This window comes from Phyllostomus discolor, chromosome 5 (genome assembly GCF_004126475.2).
Source record: "Phyllostomus discolor isolate MPI-MPIP mPhyDis1 chromosome 5, mPhyDis1.pri.v3, whole genome shotgun sequence".
In the NCBI taxonomy this organism is placed as follows: Eukaryota; Metazoa; Chordata; class Mammalia; order Chiroptera; family Phyllostomidae; genus Phyllostomus; species Phyllostomus discolor.
The window spans coordinates 45,317,386-45,336,963 of NC_040907.2; the positions used below are offsets into that span (position 1 = coordinate 45,317,386).

Below are 19,578 nucleotides of genomic sequence, written 5' to 3' on the forward strand. Positions count from 1 at the left end.
CTGTTCTTGGAGATTGTGGAGTAAATTCAGATAATCTACATGCTTCCTGTAGGGGGCATGACATACAGCAGGCACTTAGTAGACGGTTTTTTGAATGAATGTATGCTTTTTTCCAGAGGTCTAGAGGTACACAAAGATTACTGAGGAACAAGGACTAATTCCCAGATGATCAAATAGCCAGTTTAACTTTTTTTGTGGTATATTATAGAGTGTATTTTCATTGTTTTCTTATAAGCAATTTCAAAGGCCTTCCAAATATTAATCAGGTAAGTAGAACTTAGTGGCTTCACTGTTACTAATGCAAAGAAAAGGGTGGGAAACTACTGGTGCCACAAAAATTCAAGTTTCATATACATTTGGATTTCAAGATGAAAAAAAAAGCAATTTATCTTTAGCAGTTAGGATGCCCTCTCCAGAACTCAGGTGCTAAAAAGCAAAATGTTAAGCACTATCTTTGCAAATTTACACATCATTTTATGTAAGAAATGACATGTAAACAACCCTTTTAAGGGTAATAATTTTAGAGAAATCTAAAAATTGGATTAAATTACCTGCTCAAGTACAACTAGTATCAGTTGTAGAAAATTCCAAGTTATTTCATTTCTAACTTTCTTCACACTTAGAAAGTAGAGAAAAGCATTGAAGCCTTCTTGATATTCAATGGGGTTACCTGTTTTAATACAAACTGCATACTATTCAGTGTCAGGGCTGAGAGAAGTAAGTGCTTGGCTCTTGATATGTTCCAGTGAATTCTTCCACAAAAATACCAGAAAATGTGACAGGACTTTAAAAGAAATAGTTTTAAGAGGCCAAACTTATCATGTGTGGCATCCTGGTTACCATGAGTACTTTGTGATCTTGAATTACAGAAAGAACTGACTTATCCTGGAGGATGATTCAGGTAGAAATGATAAAGGGTTTATACTGGCTGAACCTATCAGGAGACACGATGTCTGAAACCATGTAGTATGAGTTATACCAACTCACTATTAAATAATTCAAGATTTTATTTTTATGAACATGTCCAAAATAACAGAAAAATAAGCATACCTGTGGCAGGTGATAGGTAATATCGCCTTATATAACTGAGGGATCTTTCTGTTTATCAGAGGCTGCAGCGCCTCTTTAAGACGATGATAATTTCTTTCCAGTTCCCTTTGATATTCTTTTTGATCTGGTCCAATTAAGCTCTTATTTTTTCTTAAGGCATCCTCACACCTAGAAAAAATAGTGTGCTGTCAAAAAATTTCTTCTGGCATAGTTTGAGGGCTTAGTGATAAATATATATTTTTACCATGATGAAGACATTCAGTTTCCTGGTTGGATGTTAAATATCCTGCCTTGTATCAGGTTTAAAAAAGGGAACAGATGATCAGCTGAGTTCCTTAAAAATTAACATTCACTTCTAGTTTTCATTTAATTAAAATTACATATTTTTATTCAATGAAAATTATATATTTTTAAATGTTAAATCTGAAGCCATTTTGTTTCTCACATATCACCACTGAACTAAAAGCTCTTTAAGGGATATAACCATACTCATCCAGGAGGCACTGAAGGCATCTGGCAAAGCGGTTTGCCTGTGTTCAAATAAATGTTTCTTAAATGAATAGCTCCTGAACACTTTATTCAGAGATTGAAGAAAAAATATCTGGACTCTGATGGATAAATGAAAGGGATACGAAAAGACAGTGTGTGTGTGTGTGTGTGTGTATCACTACTTACAGAACGTAGCTAAAGTGATGCCCAGATGAAAATGTATAGCCCTAAATGCTTATATTAGAAAAACAGTGAAAAGTGAAGAGCTAAGCAACCTAAAAAGAACAGAATAAACTGGAAGTATAAGGCAGGAAATAAATTTAAAAGTATGATGGCTTTACATCAACACATACAAAAGCTGTTCTTTGGAAATAAAAGAAGTGCTGGCAAGATTAAATGAGGAAGGCTAATTACCTCCTGCTAGAAATGAAAAATGAGACATAAGGTCAGGTTTATAAAGGTACAGAGAATATGTACAATTTAACACAAACCTGAAATGATACTTTTGTAGATTAATATAATTTATGAAAACAGACCTAAGAAAAAACATGAATAATCCTAAAACCATCAAATACGTCAAATCAGTCAAATCAAGAATCTATCCACAGAGAAACCAACATGTAAATTCTACCAAAACTGTAAGGACAGATAATCCCAATGCAACAATTACTTCGCAGTATGTATATATATATAAAAAAAATCCAGAGTATAGGGGAAAACAAAAAAGTATTCCTGAGAAGAGCTTGCAACTCATTTTTCAAGGTTTGGATACCAAAACCTAGTGGAGACTATAAGAAAAAAATGGAAATTCAATCTCACCCATAAAAACAGCTGTAAACTCAAGTAAAATAGTAGGAAACTGTTTTACCAAATATCACACATACACACCCCCCCATTTGATAAAAGTTTTAAATTTGTTACGATAAAAACTTTTAACTACAAATAGGTGGGAGCATCTTTAATTTAATTACAACATCTACAAAAACACCCTGAAGTAAACATTAATTACACTTAGTGGTAAAGCATTTCCTTTCAGATCAGGAGCAAGGAAATGGTGCCTCTGCTACTATTACTGGTTAACATGGTGCCAAAGTTCCTAAACATCACTGTGGAAAATGTCCTACAGATTGATTTTTAGAATTAACAAGTGAGTTTGGCAATATTACCACGTAAAATATATAAAATTCAAATGTGTTTCTGTACGTCAGTAAACCAAATTTTTAAAATTTAAAAATACCAGTAACCAAAAACAAAAGTATGGAATACCAAGGAATAAATCAAAAGCTATACAAGGCCTCTGCAGAAAATTAAAATAATATGAAGAAAACATTTAAAGATCATCATCAAGCCCTCATTGTGTGAAATGTTAAAGGGACTTATCTAAGAAAAAGAAGATAGAAAATATGAATGGTAAAAAGACAGCAAACTCACATATTAACAACCACACCTAAAACAAAAACAAACTAAGCGAACAACTAGAACAGGAACAGAACCACAGAAATGGAGATCACCTGGAGGGTTAGCAACAGGGGAGTGGGAGGAGGAGAGGGGGGAAAAGGCACGGAGAATAAGTAGCATAGATGGTAGATAGAAAATAGACAGGGGGAGGGTAAGAATAGTATGGGAAATGTAGAAGCTAAAGAACTTATAAGTATGACCCATGGACACGAACTAAAGGGGGGAATGTGGGTGGGAGAGGGTGTACAGGGTGGAGGGGAATAAGGGGGGGAAATGGGACAACTGTAATAGCATAATCAATAAAATATATTTTTAAAAAAGCATTTAAAGATTTAAGTAACTGGAGAAATACACAGACTATTGTTTACTGTCAACCACTTTCCCACATTTTCTCTTTTCAATTGTCCCTTAAGACCCTTGCACTGTGGTTTTGGACATTCTCAATGTGAAGATCTTTATGTAGGAAACCTTGAATACCTTTTAGTAAAATCTTTGAAGCACAGTCGCAGTTTATTATGATGCCTGAAGAGTTTTGGGTCACTGGGTATTTCAGATAGGAAAACCTGGGCAACTTCCAAAGGTCCCTGTAAAATAAAAGAAGAGGTGTGTTTTGTTTTCTCTGAAATCCTAGAGATAGCAGTTACCTGAATGAGTTTTCTTAGCACTGAGATGGCTGCATTTAAACTTAATGCACGTATGTCTGTGCCTCCATTAAAACTCTTCAGAGTCTGGCAATATGTTTTTACAACAGTTTTTCCTAATGTCAAATCTATGTTCTTGCCTACTGCATTTAAATTAATTTATTAGTGCATTTTTCAAAGAAGAGTAGGAGCTCAAGGAATGGCTATTGTATGCATTAATGTATGCTGCCTTGTATTTTTTACATTCTTTAATTTATCCTCGATGTAAAAGTCGTTGGGCTATTGGTAGTCTATTGTTAATCCAGATTATTAGACTTCATTTCCTGAAACATTTCCTCAGTATTCCAAATGTGTTCCCCAAACTGTGGATTAAAAAGGATAATCTTTTGCAAGTTATATTATTTGGAGGTAAAGTCTCCAAATCATGTATGTCTTAGGGGGTAAAGGTCTTAAAATGTTCGCTTCAGTTTTTGCCTTTGTTCCTCTAACTTAAAAAATAGGGTAAGACATATTATGCAAAATCTTACTTGAAGCCTGTCTGGATTTTCCCTTACCCTGGAATAGTCCCCAATCACCAGTAAAGAGATAATGGGGGTGCCTTCTAATCTACATATGAAAAATCAACAATATTATATTTCATGTACATACAGTATTAAAAATTTCAAAATGATTCCACATTATTTATTTACTCCTTACAGTTCATCGTGGAGATCCAGAGAAAATAACATCAGGGCGTGTCTAAGAGAGCAGGTGTTCACATGCACGTATGTGGCTCTGAAAATGAACGCTCCATTTGAGAGTACATTCTTTCAGTACAAGCTTTGAAAGGAAAGGCTATTTAGAGTGAATTCCTTCTTAATGGAAGGAGGCAGGTAGATGGAAAAACACAGGTGGTACAGAGGGCAGGCGTGAAACCTTTACAACTGAGATTATACTAAGTATTTTTGTTTTTTAGTTTACCTTCATTTATACTTTCAGAGTCTTTTGCAACCAGTTGAAAACACTATCTTTTTCAATTGCTTTGGCTCTTATTTGAGATCTTTGTAAAATGTAAAAGTAAAATCATTCCAAATTCAATTTATAACTGAAATCAAAGAGTACCAGCAGAATGCACTAACTTGATTCACAGTCGTGCCTACAGATCCCTGGAGTACCATCTGAAGCATTTTGGGATCTGCGGGATCCTGATGTGTAGCAAATGCCAACTCCTGTGTCTTTTTCTGCATGTCTTCGATAGCAACTTCAATTGGTGTTAAGATGATCTGGATAAAATGACATCTATTAGGTCACTGTACTGGAAACTATTTAATGAGCTTTAAATTCAATCAGCTAAAATAAGACAAACATTGGAGACCAATTATAAACTGTCATCTAATAATAAATCCCATACTTTGGATGCCTTAATGAAAAACAAAGTAAAAAGCTGAGGGTGAACTAGGGACTTAGGAAAGAAGTTTAAAGTTAACGACTCAAAAATGAGTAAAGTTCTAGTATGTAAGCACGTGAAGGGTGGCACGTGATTGTTCTCACGTGTATTTGTTTCACCAATTCCGTTTCCTCGTTTGTGAACTTACCTCTTCTTTATGAGTAACATTGACCCTTGTCTTAATATAAGGAAAAGCATGAGAAGTAGTCAGAATGGTCTTTCGTTTGAATTGTTCATGAAGTTCCCCATGGGCACGACCGTCTAAAGTAAAGGGTGTACAATACATGAAACGGCGAAGATTATAGTTTTTGTCAAAATATGTAATTCTGTCCTTCATCTCATATGTGTCAAAGTATGGCTCCACGTAGGTAATCTGAATATATGCCTGGGAAAGGAAAAAGTCCTTCATTTTCTCACAGTTAAATCACAGAGCCTCAAAGCTGTGCCTGTATGTCATTACAGTCCAATCAACCATACCTTGTTAGGGTCTAATTTACACTTGTCTACAGGATTAGAATCTTTGATTACTTCAACCACATCCTCTCCAAATCTTTCTCCATAAAATCCCTACAATAAAGAAAAAGAAATCTTTTACATGAAGTTAACAGTATTAGAGACTAGAGAAGGCCTCTGAGAAAAACTCCTGAGCAAAATTAGTGTCTGTACAACCATGTTAACAACTACGAGTAAATGTAGTTAGCCTGCAAATTAGCCCAATTTCATTCGATATTTATTTATTTGATATTATCCCTATGTACTCTCTTTAAATAAACAGTAGAAGAAAACAACAATTTTCTTCAACAAAAATATGGGATTCCACAGGAGGCTCCTTAAGAAAAACAAAGAGGGAACAGAAAGCAGAGACAAAGAAACTGAGCATCTCTGATGTACAGGATCTTTTACTGAGATTAATGTGGCCTGATTTCTTGTAGACATGGGTCAATGAACTAGCATTCATGAATGATTTAATGCAGTGTTCCAGAATTTTCAAATAAAAACACTAATCTGGTAAAGTTTCATACGGGTTTAGATTTTGAAAAGGCAACCCTAGGTCATGAATGTATGGACTGTTCCACATGACATTGAGTAGCAGCATGGGCAATGAATGGAGCTATTCAAAAGGAAAAATTAAATCTGAATCTTCAAAGGAGAAACCCTACTCTTCCCCCAAAGATAATTTTTATGGTTAAGTTTGAGAAATCATGTCTCAATTACTATTTCCCAAGACTTACCTAGTCTCTGAAAAACAAAAAGTCACAGTTTAAGTCAATCTACGGAAGCAGAGCCCAATAAGGTCACAGATAAGAATAAAATATTCAAGAAATTATTGATAACATCAGCTGAGAATAAAAACAAGCCTAGAGCAGTGTTTTTCAAGCTCTTATGTGAATAAAAATCACCTAGGGATCTTGTTAAAATGCAGATTATGATTTAAAAGGTCTGGGATAGGGCCTGAGATTCTGCATTTCAAACAGTCTCCCAGGTAATGCCAACTCTTCTGGTTCCTGAAGCACATTCTGAGTGACAAGAGTAGAGAAAGGTTAGAAGGACCATTATAGCAGAAAAGATTGCTTAGCCTAATAAGAATGAAAATTAATCATTTATGGTGGAATTGAGAAACTTTATATGTGAAAGTTAAGGGGTCCTAAGAAGTGTTTTCAAGGTGTGATTTCATGCTTTTAAGTTTTAAAGATGTCTCACTGGAAATTGCTTAAGCCAAAAAGATAAAGCTCTTGGGTCAGAAGTTTTTTTGGGTTCTAGTTTCATCATTAGTTGTTACTTAATTCCTTATGCCTTTTTCTACAAAATGTGGACAACACCATATACATTTCTCCATAAAGCACAGTAATTCTGAAAGGTATAGGGATTTCTAAAATGTGTGAAAATAGTCTTAAAACATAAAGAATATTATTTTTATCGTTGCCATAAAAGATTTGAAATATTTAAAAGAGTATATTGTACTTGTTGAAATTCCTTATAATCTAAAGGAGCAGTTTATTTGGCAGGATCTGGATTATTAAAAGAATAGATCTGAATAGGAAAGTCTATTCATCGTTGCAAATTAAAGGCAACATTTTATGAACCACCGTGGCATTCACCTCCAGCCTGTGGGAGATCTCTGCAAGTTTGGTTATGGCGGGCTCCTTGTAAACAAATTCCTGTTCGTCCAAATCCCCGAACTTGGTTCCATAAAAACCAACACGAAAATAGGTGCCAAACATCCGCTTACCATCCTAGGTTTAGGAAAATAAAGAAACTTTAATATGAAGTCTTTTTGTTTCTCACATTATGTTTAAATTACTGTAGTATAACATTCCCGAAACATGGCAAAAAGGTTTAATTCAAATTTACAATATTTTATTTTTTCTCAAATGAAGGTAAAAACAAAGCAAATCATCTTTCTTTTTTCATTATTTCTAACAAATAGCATTATGTAATTGGGCTCTCACCAAGTGGATAAATCACATATGGTATATGATTTTGAAGGTTTGTACCAAGTGACTACTTCATGTTGGTTTATGTTTTAAGTCTATACATTTGAAACAAATTCACTTTTTTCCTTGTTGCAAAAAAAGACGCTTGGTATAATATAAACTGTGTCTTAACAGTCCTGAAATTAGAGCATACTACATAAAAACACTAACATCTTTAGTTAACAGCCTTATATAATCTCTTTACATATATTAAATCAGACCATAAAAGTCAGGAGCCAAGTATAGCACTGACACAGAGAAAAACGGTCAGTAAACGTCCAGACCATCCAGAAGCGCTAAAGCAAAAGTTTACAATCAGCATCCCTGTGCTAATAAAAGTATTTTTGTTTAGACGAGTAACTAAGGAGGGAATACAAACGGGGAAACGTAAGACTGAAAGATAAAGGAAAAAAAAATTGCGAAGAGCTGGTTATTCTAAAGTCCCCAAACCGCCCACTGCATACATTAAGCACACATTCATTTCAAGTATGAAGTACACTAAGTTACTTTTACACACTTGGAAACAAATTCCTTCAATAAAGATCAAACAGTTGGAAGCTTCTTATGCAATTCTTTCAATGTAGATACAAAGATATTCCAGAGGCTCCTACATACAAAGACACATAAGTATTTAAGCCTAATCTGTCTCTTATTTTTCCTATATTGAGTTCTTTATTGAAAAGGCATGTAAAATAATTCACAAGTGTCAGATAACTAAGCAAAATGGGGAACTCTGATCCTTCATTTACCAGTTTTTTAATACCAAAAAAAGAGAGAATACAGTGACTAAATATACCCCACATTTTTGTCTAGAAGAAGTAGTTTTCTTTGTCTTTGGAGTTAAAGAAACTTGAGGTTTATAATTTAAAGTTTTTCACAAGGGATTTTATTTCAAAATTTAACAGACATAAAAATTAACTGATCTCTATAGCAAAAGAAATCTTTCTAGATAGATCAAATGTATTCAACCAAATTTATGATGAAAAGCATCAACACACCAATGGAACAGTAAAATAATAGCAAATTTTGAAATAATCAATGAACAAAGAAAGCACTACATGGAAAATAAGAGCTATTTGAGAAAACTAATGATTTGTGATTATTTTTAAAAATATCATACACATATTTCTACATATATTAAAATATTTCCTTCCAGAGGTTTTCAATTTAAAACACTATTTCAAATCTTTAATATTGTAGCCTTTTAAATATTTAAAGATAGCTATGCCAATTTATTTCCTTTATCTAAACTTCCCAGTTCTCAATCATCTTCATATGACAGTAATCACTATCCTGTTTGCATTTTTTTTTTTGTTTTTCAGTGCCACCTTTTAAAGTGCATTATCTTAGAAAGAGATACATTACTGTAAGATCTGATCTGATCAATGAGGCTCACTGCTTCCCTGGACCTGGGCTCAAGTTTTATTAATGCATCTTAAAATTGAACTACTGAGTACCCGTTTACTTTCCACATAAACACTCAGTTCAAGGAAAGACACTGAGTGGTTATGATATGTTAGCCACAATTTATCAGTAAAAGGAATATAAAAATAAGATTTGGCTCCTCAAAAGAGTAAAAAAATGTATTAAAATAATTACAAAATAAAGGGTTATGTGCTACAATCAAAAAGCTATACTGAGAAACATTAATCCTATTGGAGCCAGGTCACAAAGGAGGTGACACACAGACTGGGTTCTACAACTCACAGACTGAAGAGTGGACGTGGGAGGAAAGGAAAGGACGTTGCAGCAGAGAAAGAAGGAACAGAAAGAAAAATACAAAGTCACAAAACAGAACGTATGAAAGGCAAACCATCCACTCACATATTTCAGTGCCTACTATGTGTCAGCAAACTGTTCTAGACATTTGTGATGAATCAATGAACAAAAGAGACAAAGAGAGTGGTCAAGATTGGTCTCATCGTGAAGGAAGTGGGAGTTACTCATGTGGATCTCCGGCAGAAGTGGATTCCTGGCAGAGGATAGAGCCAGTGCAAAGACCCAAGGGCTGAAGCCTACCTGATGTGTTTGGGGAACAGGAAGGTGGACTGTGTGAGTGAAGCAGATCATAGAGGTAACTATATGGAGTTACCGGAATTGAAAAAGGGGGGGGGGGGGGAGAAAATGAATGTGTATACTAAAGTGGAGGAGGAAGCAGCAAAGGAAGAAACATTAAGAGTCTGAGTAAATTTATTTTCAACTTAGGTCTCTAGTGTCAAACCACTGACTCTATCAGGTTCATGAAAGCATAATACATGGCTTCATCTTTAGGAAAAACATCACTTCATCTTAATTTCCTTTTCAGAGTTTTGGACTACAGGATGATATCTGTTTTTCCCCTGAATTTTTAAAAAATCCACTTTCCTATAATCTAGCCTATGTCTTTCTAACATTATTTTCTCTTACTGTTACAAACTCTTTTAAAATTTTCCATCATTCCCACACTTCAACTTATTCTTTGTTAGCAGTTCTACTTACTGATTCTAGTCTTATGGGTGATGAAACTATGTCCCACACAAGGAAATCCACCTATTCATCCATCCACGTCTCTAGTGGTTGAAATACCTTATGACAAATGTATCTTAAAGCTGTTCTAGTTTCTTAAAGCTGTATTTCATAAGAAACATTCTGTTGAGCTGGTTATATTCTTCCACAATGACATTACTTCTATAACTTATTTTATCCTCACCCAATTATTTTCCACTATCCTTCCTTCAAGTTAACTGATTTCCATATAGGCACACCAGTATTTCACACAGTGGTAATTCCCTTCCCTTCTATTAGATACATTCATCTTAAAGGACATATTCACTTTTACCAGTTTATTCAGCCACAGATCTTAACTTGGGAACCTCTTAGATTTTATTAACCAAATTATGTTAGGATTTCAAGTAATAGTAAAAATAATGATGATGATAACAATAAATGTAATAACAAAAGTAATAATCTCCAACATTTTTGAGTACTTAGCATATGCTAGACACTGGCTACCCACTTTATATGCATAATGTCAATTTTTATCACAACACTGAGCTGGGCATTATTTCCCACTTTATTTTAGGATAAGGAAAAGTAATTTGTCTGACTTCACACTTGGGAGACCATACTGTGGTGGAGCTGGGAGTTAAATCCCAATATATTTGACACCTTAGTCCAGGTTCTTGTTAAAGCTATATAATCCATACACTCTGTACTGGTATACAAACACTAGGACATATGTATATATACCATCTTATACTTCTCTGATGTTTTCCTTGAGGATTTGTGAGAATTCCCTTGAATAATTACTTGGTATTTCTCTCCCATGTTTTGTCTTCCTCTAACTTATAACACTGTCCTCTACTGTAAATACAAATTGTCTATTTCTGAATATAAATTGATCATTATTTGGTAAAGAGATAAATTTATCCTTTAAAAATGAAATACACAAAATGTGAGGTTATAAAAATTCCATATAGCCCTAGCTGGTGTGGCTCAGTGGACTGAGCACCAGCCTGGGAATCAAAGGGTCGTCAGTTCAATTCCCAGTCAGGGCACATGCCTGGATGGTGGCCAGGTCCCCCCTTGGGGGCACATGAGGGGCAACCACACACTGATGTTTCTCTCTTTCTCCTTCTTCCTTCCTACCCCTTCCTAAAACAAAAAATAAACAAAATCTTTAAAAAAGAAAAATTATTTAAAAAATAAAATTAAAATGTCCATATAGAAGCTCAAATTTTTTTAATAAAAATTATTTAAAATGCAATCATAAGAAATGGTTAAAACAGATTTTATTTTCTATTATTTAAAAAAATAGACTAGAGAGTGCTCATTTTGGCAGCAAGTATACTAAAATTAGAACGACACAGAGAAGATTAGCATGGCTGCTGTACGAGGATGACACGCAAATTCATGACGTGTTCCATATTTTTGAACAGTAAAATGACAACAAACTCACAACTATCAACAATCGAACCTAAAAAACAAAAGCCAAAAACAAAAACGAACTAAGCAAACAACTAGGACAGGAACACATTCACAGAAATGAAATTCACACTGAGGGTTATCAGCAGGGAGGGGGATGGGGGGAGTGGGGGTAGAGGTACAGGGAATAAGAAGCACAAATGATAGGAAGAAAATAGACAAGGGGAGGTTAAGAATAGTATGGGAAATAGAAAAGCCAAAGAACTTATATGTACGACCCATGGACATGAACTAAGGTAGGGGAATGCTGGTGGGAGGGGAGTACAGGGTGGAGAGGAACAAAGGGGAGAAAAAATGGGACAACTGTAATAGCATAATCAATAAAATATATTAAAAATAGATTGGGGAAAAGAAACAAATAAAAATGAACAGTCATCAGCCATCAAGGCACTGAAACAGTCATAGCAGATTAGTAGCCACCACGATTCATGAAGCGTTCATGATTTGCTATTTTGCACGGTAAATACTTTACAAATTAATTGCTAAGTGTCAAGTTTTAGAGTTACCTTTTACATACAGTATACACAAACCCACACACATATTCCCGAAAAGCTCTGCCAACTGAAACAATTTGTACCAAATCAAGGAGCATAATGAAAAATGAAACACATTGCTAATATATAAGCCCAGAAGGCTTTTCCTATAAATCAATGAGTCATTCTACAATGAATCAATTATTACTACTGAATTTAAACCCAGTGAGAGTTCTTTAAGACTACTAAGAAATTAGCTAGGAATCATAGTTTTTATAGAAAAAATGAAATTACTGAAGTTTTCCAAGTCAAAAGGAAAAATATTCACAAGATAGAAACTTACCACAATAGACAATAGTAAAAGTAGGGAGTAGGGTCAGCAACCAGGGGCAAGAGAGAAGAGAAAACAGAAAGCATTTTAATTAGGGAAATTTCAAAACAAATAAGCAGCAAATGGTAGCAAACACATTTTTAAAATGCAAGCATCCATTTAAGTTTTACAAGGAAAAAAGCAAAAAACAAGCGTGCAACAATCTTAGAAGCTACAAAGCTAAAGGTCCAGTGAAAGGCAGTGACAAGATATAAACAAGAAAATAAAGTCTGTGTGACTTTTACCATGCAGTAATAAACATGATGACAGAATGATATTAATGTCATAACCAGTGAAAATTGTACCTTTCAGGGGTCGATTTAGCATCAAGCAGACTATTAATAAACTGCTCAGAGGTTTCCATATATCTTCTTTTATGCTTACTTTGCAACTAATTCCATTTTGACAGGAAATCCATAAGGAGCTTTATCACTCATAGATAACCATGGCAAGTCTCATTATATATGTCTTAATTAGACCCAGAAATGAGGGATTCCACAGTAGGTACTAATAAGGTCAAACACATTTAATCTGGAGAATTAAGGTAGATGTGAAAGTACAACAGCAAAAGGTGGGAACCAATTCAGAAATGGAAGAAAATGCAGTAGTAACATTTATTCCTAAGGTTTTCTATTTGGATCCCAAAACAAGGATACAAAACCAAACGGAGAAAGCCTAAGCTGTTCAGTCAACATAAACTTGACTTCCAAGTGAGAGGCAAAGCAGACAACTTTACAAGTACACCTAGCTTTATATAAATCTGATTTATTAATACCTTGCTTTACCTCATCAAAATAAATTAAAATGCATTTTATAGAATTCTTTCCTTTACAGAAAAAAATTAAAACAATGGCAATCAATTTCTTCCTGGCATTTTTCAGGTAAGATTTGATTTATATATAACTTTTCATGAGCCTAATCACTTACAACATAAAAGGAAGCACACATAGTTTTCATTAAACATTATTATCAAACGCTGTCAGAATATGCGGTCAAATTAAATTTTAAGTTCTCTCAATCTCTTTATTCCTCCCTCTAACAAAATTTAAATGACAAAAGTGAATTTATTTCCTCAACAGAGCTTAAAGTGACTCTTTCATCAATTCTAAGATGCACATTTTTTTGGCCCACATTTTAATGTCTCTGTAGTTGGCATTCACCTTTCAACTGATAGGATGTTGTGGTTTAATACAGAGGTTTCTGGTTTTTTTACTAAATGCATACAAAATAAAGGTATGTCTTACAGTTGATGGCATCTTAGAGCAGATGAATACAGTATTTTTCTATTTACACCTCTGAGCAATAACGTATAAATCGACCTCTGTAAAATGAGGTGAAACAATACGGTTAAAAAAAGAAATCTGTGTGTAAATGTTGATGAAAGAAAATGCTTCAAAGGATAAAAATGAACTAACGTGATGACAAGTGGCTCATTTACCAAAGAATCTCATTAATGTAACATGGATTTCCATGCACTACCTACACCTCTTAATAATAAATTAAAAAAAAACCCATACAGTATTTTAACAAAATTTCTTTGGTTAATGAATTCAGTTGATAGCAGATAGCAACAGAATGCCCACAGCTAGCACATGTGGGCAAAGCATCGGCATGAGAAATCTGATCAAGTCAATCAATCTATTAGTGTCTTTAACTAACTAAAACATTACCTACCTCCCAGCCAGTACTCTGTATAATAAAAAGTAAAAAAGGGCAGGTCATAAAAAAAAAACTGTTTAAAAAGAACAAAAAAAGGCCAAAGGAAGTTCAGTAGTGTAAAGATACCATATACGATAAATTCTTCTCCATAAATAGAAAACACTAGGATATTTTTAAAGACCATATTCTCCCCCTTTTAAGAGCTCTGACAATTTTATAAATTGTTTTTCAAAACCTAATAACTAAATTTCACCTTTTAAAAATGAAATTTCAAAGTGAAAGTACACATTTTTGGGGGAGAGAAAACCAATTGCTTGTCCCATATTTGCATCTAAATTACATCTCTAACTAAACTCAGCTATACTTCACTGAACTACCCAGGGTAAGCTGGAATAGAAATTGCAATTTTGCTCAAATACCTGTGGTACAAATACATGAAAATTTCTTGGAATCTACTCGCTCTAGATGTTCCAGACCTGACCTGTATAATTTGCAGTTTACAGCTCTACACGCTTCGACAGTATGCGTATAACTGCTTGTAAAAAACACCCACCTGTTATGATTATGAATCCTAGTAAATCTTTTGGAATTTCAATATTTTAACAGATGACAGTAAAATTCTGGCATAACAGTATAGCAGCCCTATTTTAAGACTTAAAGTTTTCAGATTGTATCAATTCATCTAGAACAGCCTAGTCCATGGCAAGAAAGTGGAGGTCAGGCTGAGAGATGATAAAGTAAGACTAGTACTGAATACAAAAGCGGACATTCGATATTCCACTTCCTCTTAGATACCCCAGTAAAAGATAACAGCACAGGTGGCACAGGGAAGGAGCAGTGACATGGAGGAGGAGAAGGCTCAACAGGATGCTTCAGACTATTTAAATGGAGCCAAGGATTTAGTTTCAGGGACATCAACTACTAATAGTCTAATTCATTTTTAAACCAAGTTTATTTTGATTTTAATTTTTGTGGTAATATGAGGATTCCATAAACTGAAATCATACTATTATAATTGAATAAACATAAGACAACCATTATATTCATTATATTCATATTAGAAATATATCAAAGGATAACTGAATGGAAACATCTAAGAAAAACAGTTCAGTTGAAATCACAAAATACTAGGGGTTTATTAAACTTTCACATCATTTAATAAAAAATAAACTTAAATATAAAAACCTTTTTGGCAGCAAAGGAATAGAAATCAACTTAAAAATCAGATTCATAATTATAACTCAGTGTGAAACAGAAAATAACTCACAATTTAAAAAAATTTGGCAACTACTATGAATTCCAAAAAGTAGAAAAAGAAAAGCTATGTGTAAAGTTTATGATGATTTTTATCTACTTTATGTAAATTCATTTTTCTGTTAATAAACCTTGCTTTGGTCCTGAACCATCATTTTGACACTGTTCATTTGTAACCTGATTAAAATGGTCATTCCATGGGATCTAGTTTGACATCAATACAATGCAACACACTAATGCTTTTAGACAGTTTTCTCCATTTACACTGAAGCTAGAAATTGCAATCATTACCTGATGAACAATTTTGCTGAATGCTTCCTGAAGTTTACCATGAATTGTGGATAATTTCTTTGCGTCCCGATTAGCTTCATGAATAGGAATAAGTACTTTGTATACCTCGTTAACTGCCTCATACATGCCAGCCTGTAAGAAAAGATATTGCTTTCTTTTATATCACTAAGAAAGTAAATACTTACAATTTATAAGTCTACAATATTGCTGCTAAAGCAATACCACTAAGGCTTTTCCAAAAGCACATAAAAACAAATAATATTTTTAATTTTATTAAAGCTTAATAAAAAATTTTGCACAATATATTGTCTCCTCTAGATGGATGGATATACATGTAAGTTTGAATGTGTGTACATTTAACATACATACACACATATGTATATTTATATAGTTTTGATCTTTTTCTTAAATAAGTCCCTTTAACATTCCCTATAAAAATGGCTTGGTGATGATGAACTCCTTTAGCTTTACCTTGTCTGGGAAGCATGTTATCTGTACTTCAATTCTAAATGATAGCTTTGCTGGACAGAGTAATCTATGTTGTACATTCTTGCTCTTCATCACTGAATATTTCTTTCCAGTCCCTTGTAGCCTGAAAAGTTTCTTTTGAGAAATCAACTGACAGTCTTATGGGGACTCCTTTGTAGGTAACTATCTACTGTTCTCTTGCTGCTTTTAAGATTCTCTCTTTATTTTTAACCTTTGGCATTTTAATTATGATGTGTCTTGGCATGGGCCTCTTTGTGTCCATCTTATTTAGGACTCTCTGTGCTTCCTGGACTCATCTGTCTATTTCCTTCACCAAATTAGGGAAGTTTTCTTTCATCATTTTTTTCAAGTACATTTTCCATTTCTTCCTCTTTCTGTTCTTCCAGCACCCCTATGATTCAAATGTTGGTACATTTGAAGTTGTCCCAGACATTCCTTACTCTAGCCTCATTTGGGGGGGGATTCCTTCTTCTTATTGTTCTGATTGCTTGCTTTTTCCTTCTTATGTTCCAAATCATTGATATGATTCTTGGCTTCATCCACTCCACTGTTAATTCCCTGTAAATTTTTCTTTATTTCACTTAGTGTAACCTTCATTTCTGCCTGGGTCTTTTTTATGCTGTTGAAGTACTCAATGACTTCCTTGAGCATCCTCATAACCAGTGTTTTGAACTCTGCATCTAATAGATTGTTTATCTCCATTTGTTTCATTGTCCTTCTGGAGTTTTGTTCTGTTCTTTTATTTGAGCTGTATTTCTTTGTCTCCTCATTTTGACAGCTTCTCTGTGTTTGTTTCTATATACAGGTAGAGCTACTTTAACTTCCTGTCTTAGTAGCGTGGCCTATTGAAGAAAAGCACAACCATAAGTTGGATGGGGTGGAGCTTTAGGTTATCACAAGGATGGGGCAACCTGTGTGAACCAGATTGATGGAGTCTCAGATACGGTGTCACTACTCTGTGGCTGTGTGATGCATGGCTCAGAAAACGGACAATGGCCACTGTCTGGCCTCTGGAGTTTTGTCTGGCAGGAAGCTGTCCCTTGGCACTTGCCCTGATGCCAGACACTTCAGTTTCTCCCTGTATGCCACAGGTGCCCTTCCAGCTGCTGGCTTGGTAACAGAGCCCAGAGGAAGTGAGTCTGTGTAAGTCCTAAATCCTTTGCAAGCCCCTTAAGGGGAGACTCCCAAGAATTCTGCAGTTTTTCCACTGCCCCAACTCCCACTGGTTTTCACAGCCAGAAGTTATGGAGACTTATCTTCCTGGCACTGGAATCCTGGGCTGGGTGGTCTGGTGTGGACCTGGGATCCCTTGCTTCTGAGCTATCCCTCCTTATTATATCTACCACACATGGGTGTGGGACTGCCCGTTTTGCATCTCCATCTCTTTTTCCCTCCTACCCATCTGGATCAATGTGACTTCTTTAATTCCTTGGTGTTGGACTTACAGCTCGATTTTCTGATGATTTTGGATGATAGTTGTTTTTGTAGTTTAGTTAGAATTTTTGCTGCAGTTGTGCGAGGAGGTGTGCTGTGGTTACCTACACCTCCATCTTGACCAGAAATTCAACAAATATTTAAGAACATGATAAGCACAGAGTATGTACAAAATACATTGAAATGTAATATATGGTCTCTGCAGTTCCAAGTTCCCAAAATTTCTGGCACACATGTAGGAAACAAGGCTCCAGGTCAGGGCACTCACTGACCCTGAGTCCCAGTTCTTCCACAGGTGCTGCAGCTGAGCAAACTTACTGGCCACAATGATGAATGTACACAAATTCATAGCCAGGTCTATGATTTACTTCGGCAAGGTGAGGATGAACCAAGACGTTACAGATCTTACCAAGTGTTAATGAAGTGGCTGGGCTGGCAGCTCCATAAGCCTGCACCCCACACCCATGGGGTTCCACCTAGAAGCCGAGTGTGGAACTGGGGGCAGCTCTGCTAGAACTTGTCAGACTGGGAAAAGACAAAACCAGTTTCAAGTGCACATATACTTGTGCAGTGAGAATGGGGTACTCCAGATAGGTCAGCAGTGGGTACTTGTAGTAACACCGGTACTCCAGAAACACCAGGAGCCCTGCCAACTCCAGAAGCAAACTCAGGATGCTGAGGTCCCATGAGCTGCGTGCCACCAGCAGGGTGGAGATGTGAGGCAGCTTGAGTGCTACACGTCTATTCATATATATTTCTGAAGGTACTAAGAGAAAACTGTTGTAAAGGAAAAGCAAGATCATAGGCAGAGAGAATAAACATCCACATCACTAATAATTCAGAGATATGTAACTGGGGAAAGAGAATGAACAAGAGTTATCTACCATAGAAAAAGAAGCAGCTGCTTGTTCCAGTAATCCCACAAGTCCTGACTCAGTAAAGTACTTTCCAGAGCAAATACCTTCTTCATCTGGAGATACCACATCATCTGAGACTGCAGACTCTTCTAAAACGTTAGATGAAATATTCTAGGGAGAAAAACATTGAAAAAAAGTTTTGAAATGGAATTAATTTCTTAGCATGAAAGGTGTGTATGAAAAAGTAATTGAAGATGAAATATAGTTATCAGCCTAGGTTTAAAAAAGGGTAGTCAATACACAGATAAAAGACAAATCTCCCAGAATGTTCTGTATTTTGAAGGTGACAATAAAATGAAACACCACTGCTAGATGACTTTCCCATCAATAAAAAGTTATGAGAAAGAAAACTTTTAAAAATTATGGGCTAAGGAAAATAGTAATTTGGCATAGGACATCTAAGGAGACTTAAAAAATATTTAATTGATCTTGTCAAAACTCCCTATAAGGGAAATTAAGGTACAAAAAATGGTTTCTCTGACTTGCCCAACATACACTGAGTTAATCAAAAAACTCAATATAATAATAGCCCCTTTACTCCCAGTATGATTGGGATCAGCCATTACTTCTAAAAAAGAAGTGATACATATGTACCGTAAATATTTTATTTTAGCTTAAACATTTACAGTAGATATATACTTGTCAAATTTTTTAAAGTAGGTCTAAGGTCTTTATGTATGGGCTTCCAGATCAGAGTTCCATGTAATTTCTCTTGACTAAATATCCATAACACAACCGCCACTTAATATATTCAGCTTTGGTTTCTTTAGAGTAAAAATTTGAATTTCAAAAGATTATCAAATTATCCTGGATTTCAGGGAGCTTTTCCTGCAATCTTTTTTATTTGGTCTAAAATTAACAATAGTTTTTTTTTGAGACTCATTTTTATCAAGTCTTTGCAAATCATTCAACTTAGTTTTCAGAGAAACAATAACTCACTTTCTTTTTGCATTCAGATTTCATCAGAGGACATAATATTTAATATAAAATTTGAAATTTTCCGAACCTGGCATTAACAGGTTTTTAAGAAAAGCAACTCCTAAGTGACTCCTGGTAAATAAGGAACTCAACTAGTGAGTCAGAGGTATGTATTTACTAAATAGTTTACTAGACAGTAAACTATCACCCAACACATGGTATTAGTATATTTTATACAAGGAATGCAGGCCGTTGGTTTATCTGGTATGTTA

At 34.9% G+C, this 19,578-nt stretch overlaps 1 protein-coding gene and 1 non-coding gene across 9 annotated transcripts in view; one reads left to right on the top strand and one right to left on the bottom strand.

The window, feature by feature from the left end:
- The window catches only part of DOCK7 (dedicator of cytokinesis 7), a 213,865-nt gene that overhangs the window by 3,912 nt on the left and 190,375 nt on the right, over nt 1–19,578 (bottom strand). For 2 of the 8 annotated variants that reach the window (XM_036026202.1, XM_036026207.1), the window contains 9 exons: nt 18,356–18,499; nt 15,549–15,680; nt 14,019–14,033; nt 7,164–7,289; nt 5,542–5,631; nt 5,213–5,467; nt 4,757–4,900; nt 3,475–3,581; nt 1,051–1,218 (listed from right to left, as the gene is read on the bottom strand). In XM_036026202.1, the coding sequence (XP_035882095.1) occupies nt 1,051–1,218; nt 3,475–3,581; nt 4,757–4,900; nt 5,213–5,467; nt 5,542–5,631; nt 7,164–7,289; nt 14,019–14,033; nt 15,549–15,680; nt 18,356–18,499 (1,181 nt within the window). Of the gene's footprint in view, nt 1–1,050; nt 1,219–3,474; nt 3,582–4,756; nt 4,901–5,212; nt 5,468–5,541; nt 5,632–7,163; nt 7,299–14,018; nt 14,034–15,548; nt 15,681–18,355; nt 18,500–19,578 lie in introns of all 8 variants that reach the window. The other 6 variants (XM_036026205.1, XM_028512232.2, XM_036026206.1 and 3 more) reach the window with 4 other exon arrangements.
- On the top strand, nt 11,343–11,449 carry LOC114498218. Its single transcript, XR_003684664.1, has one exon. It is a non-coding gene; the product is annotated as a U6 spliceosomal RNA (small nuclear RNA).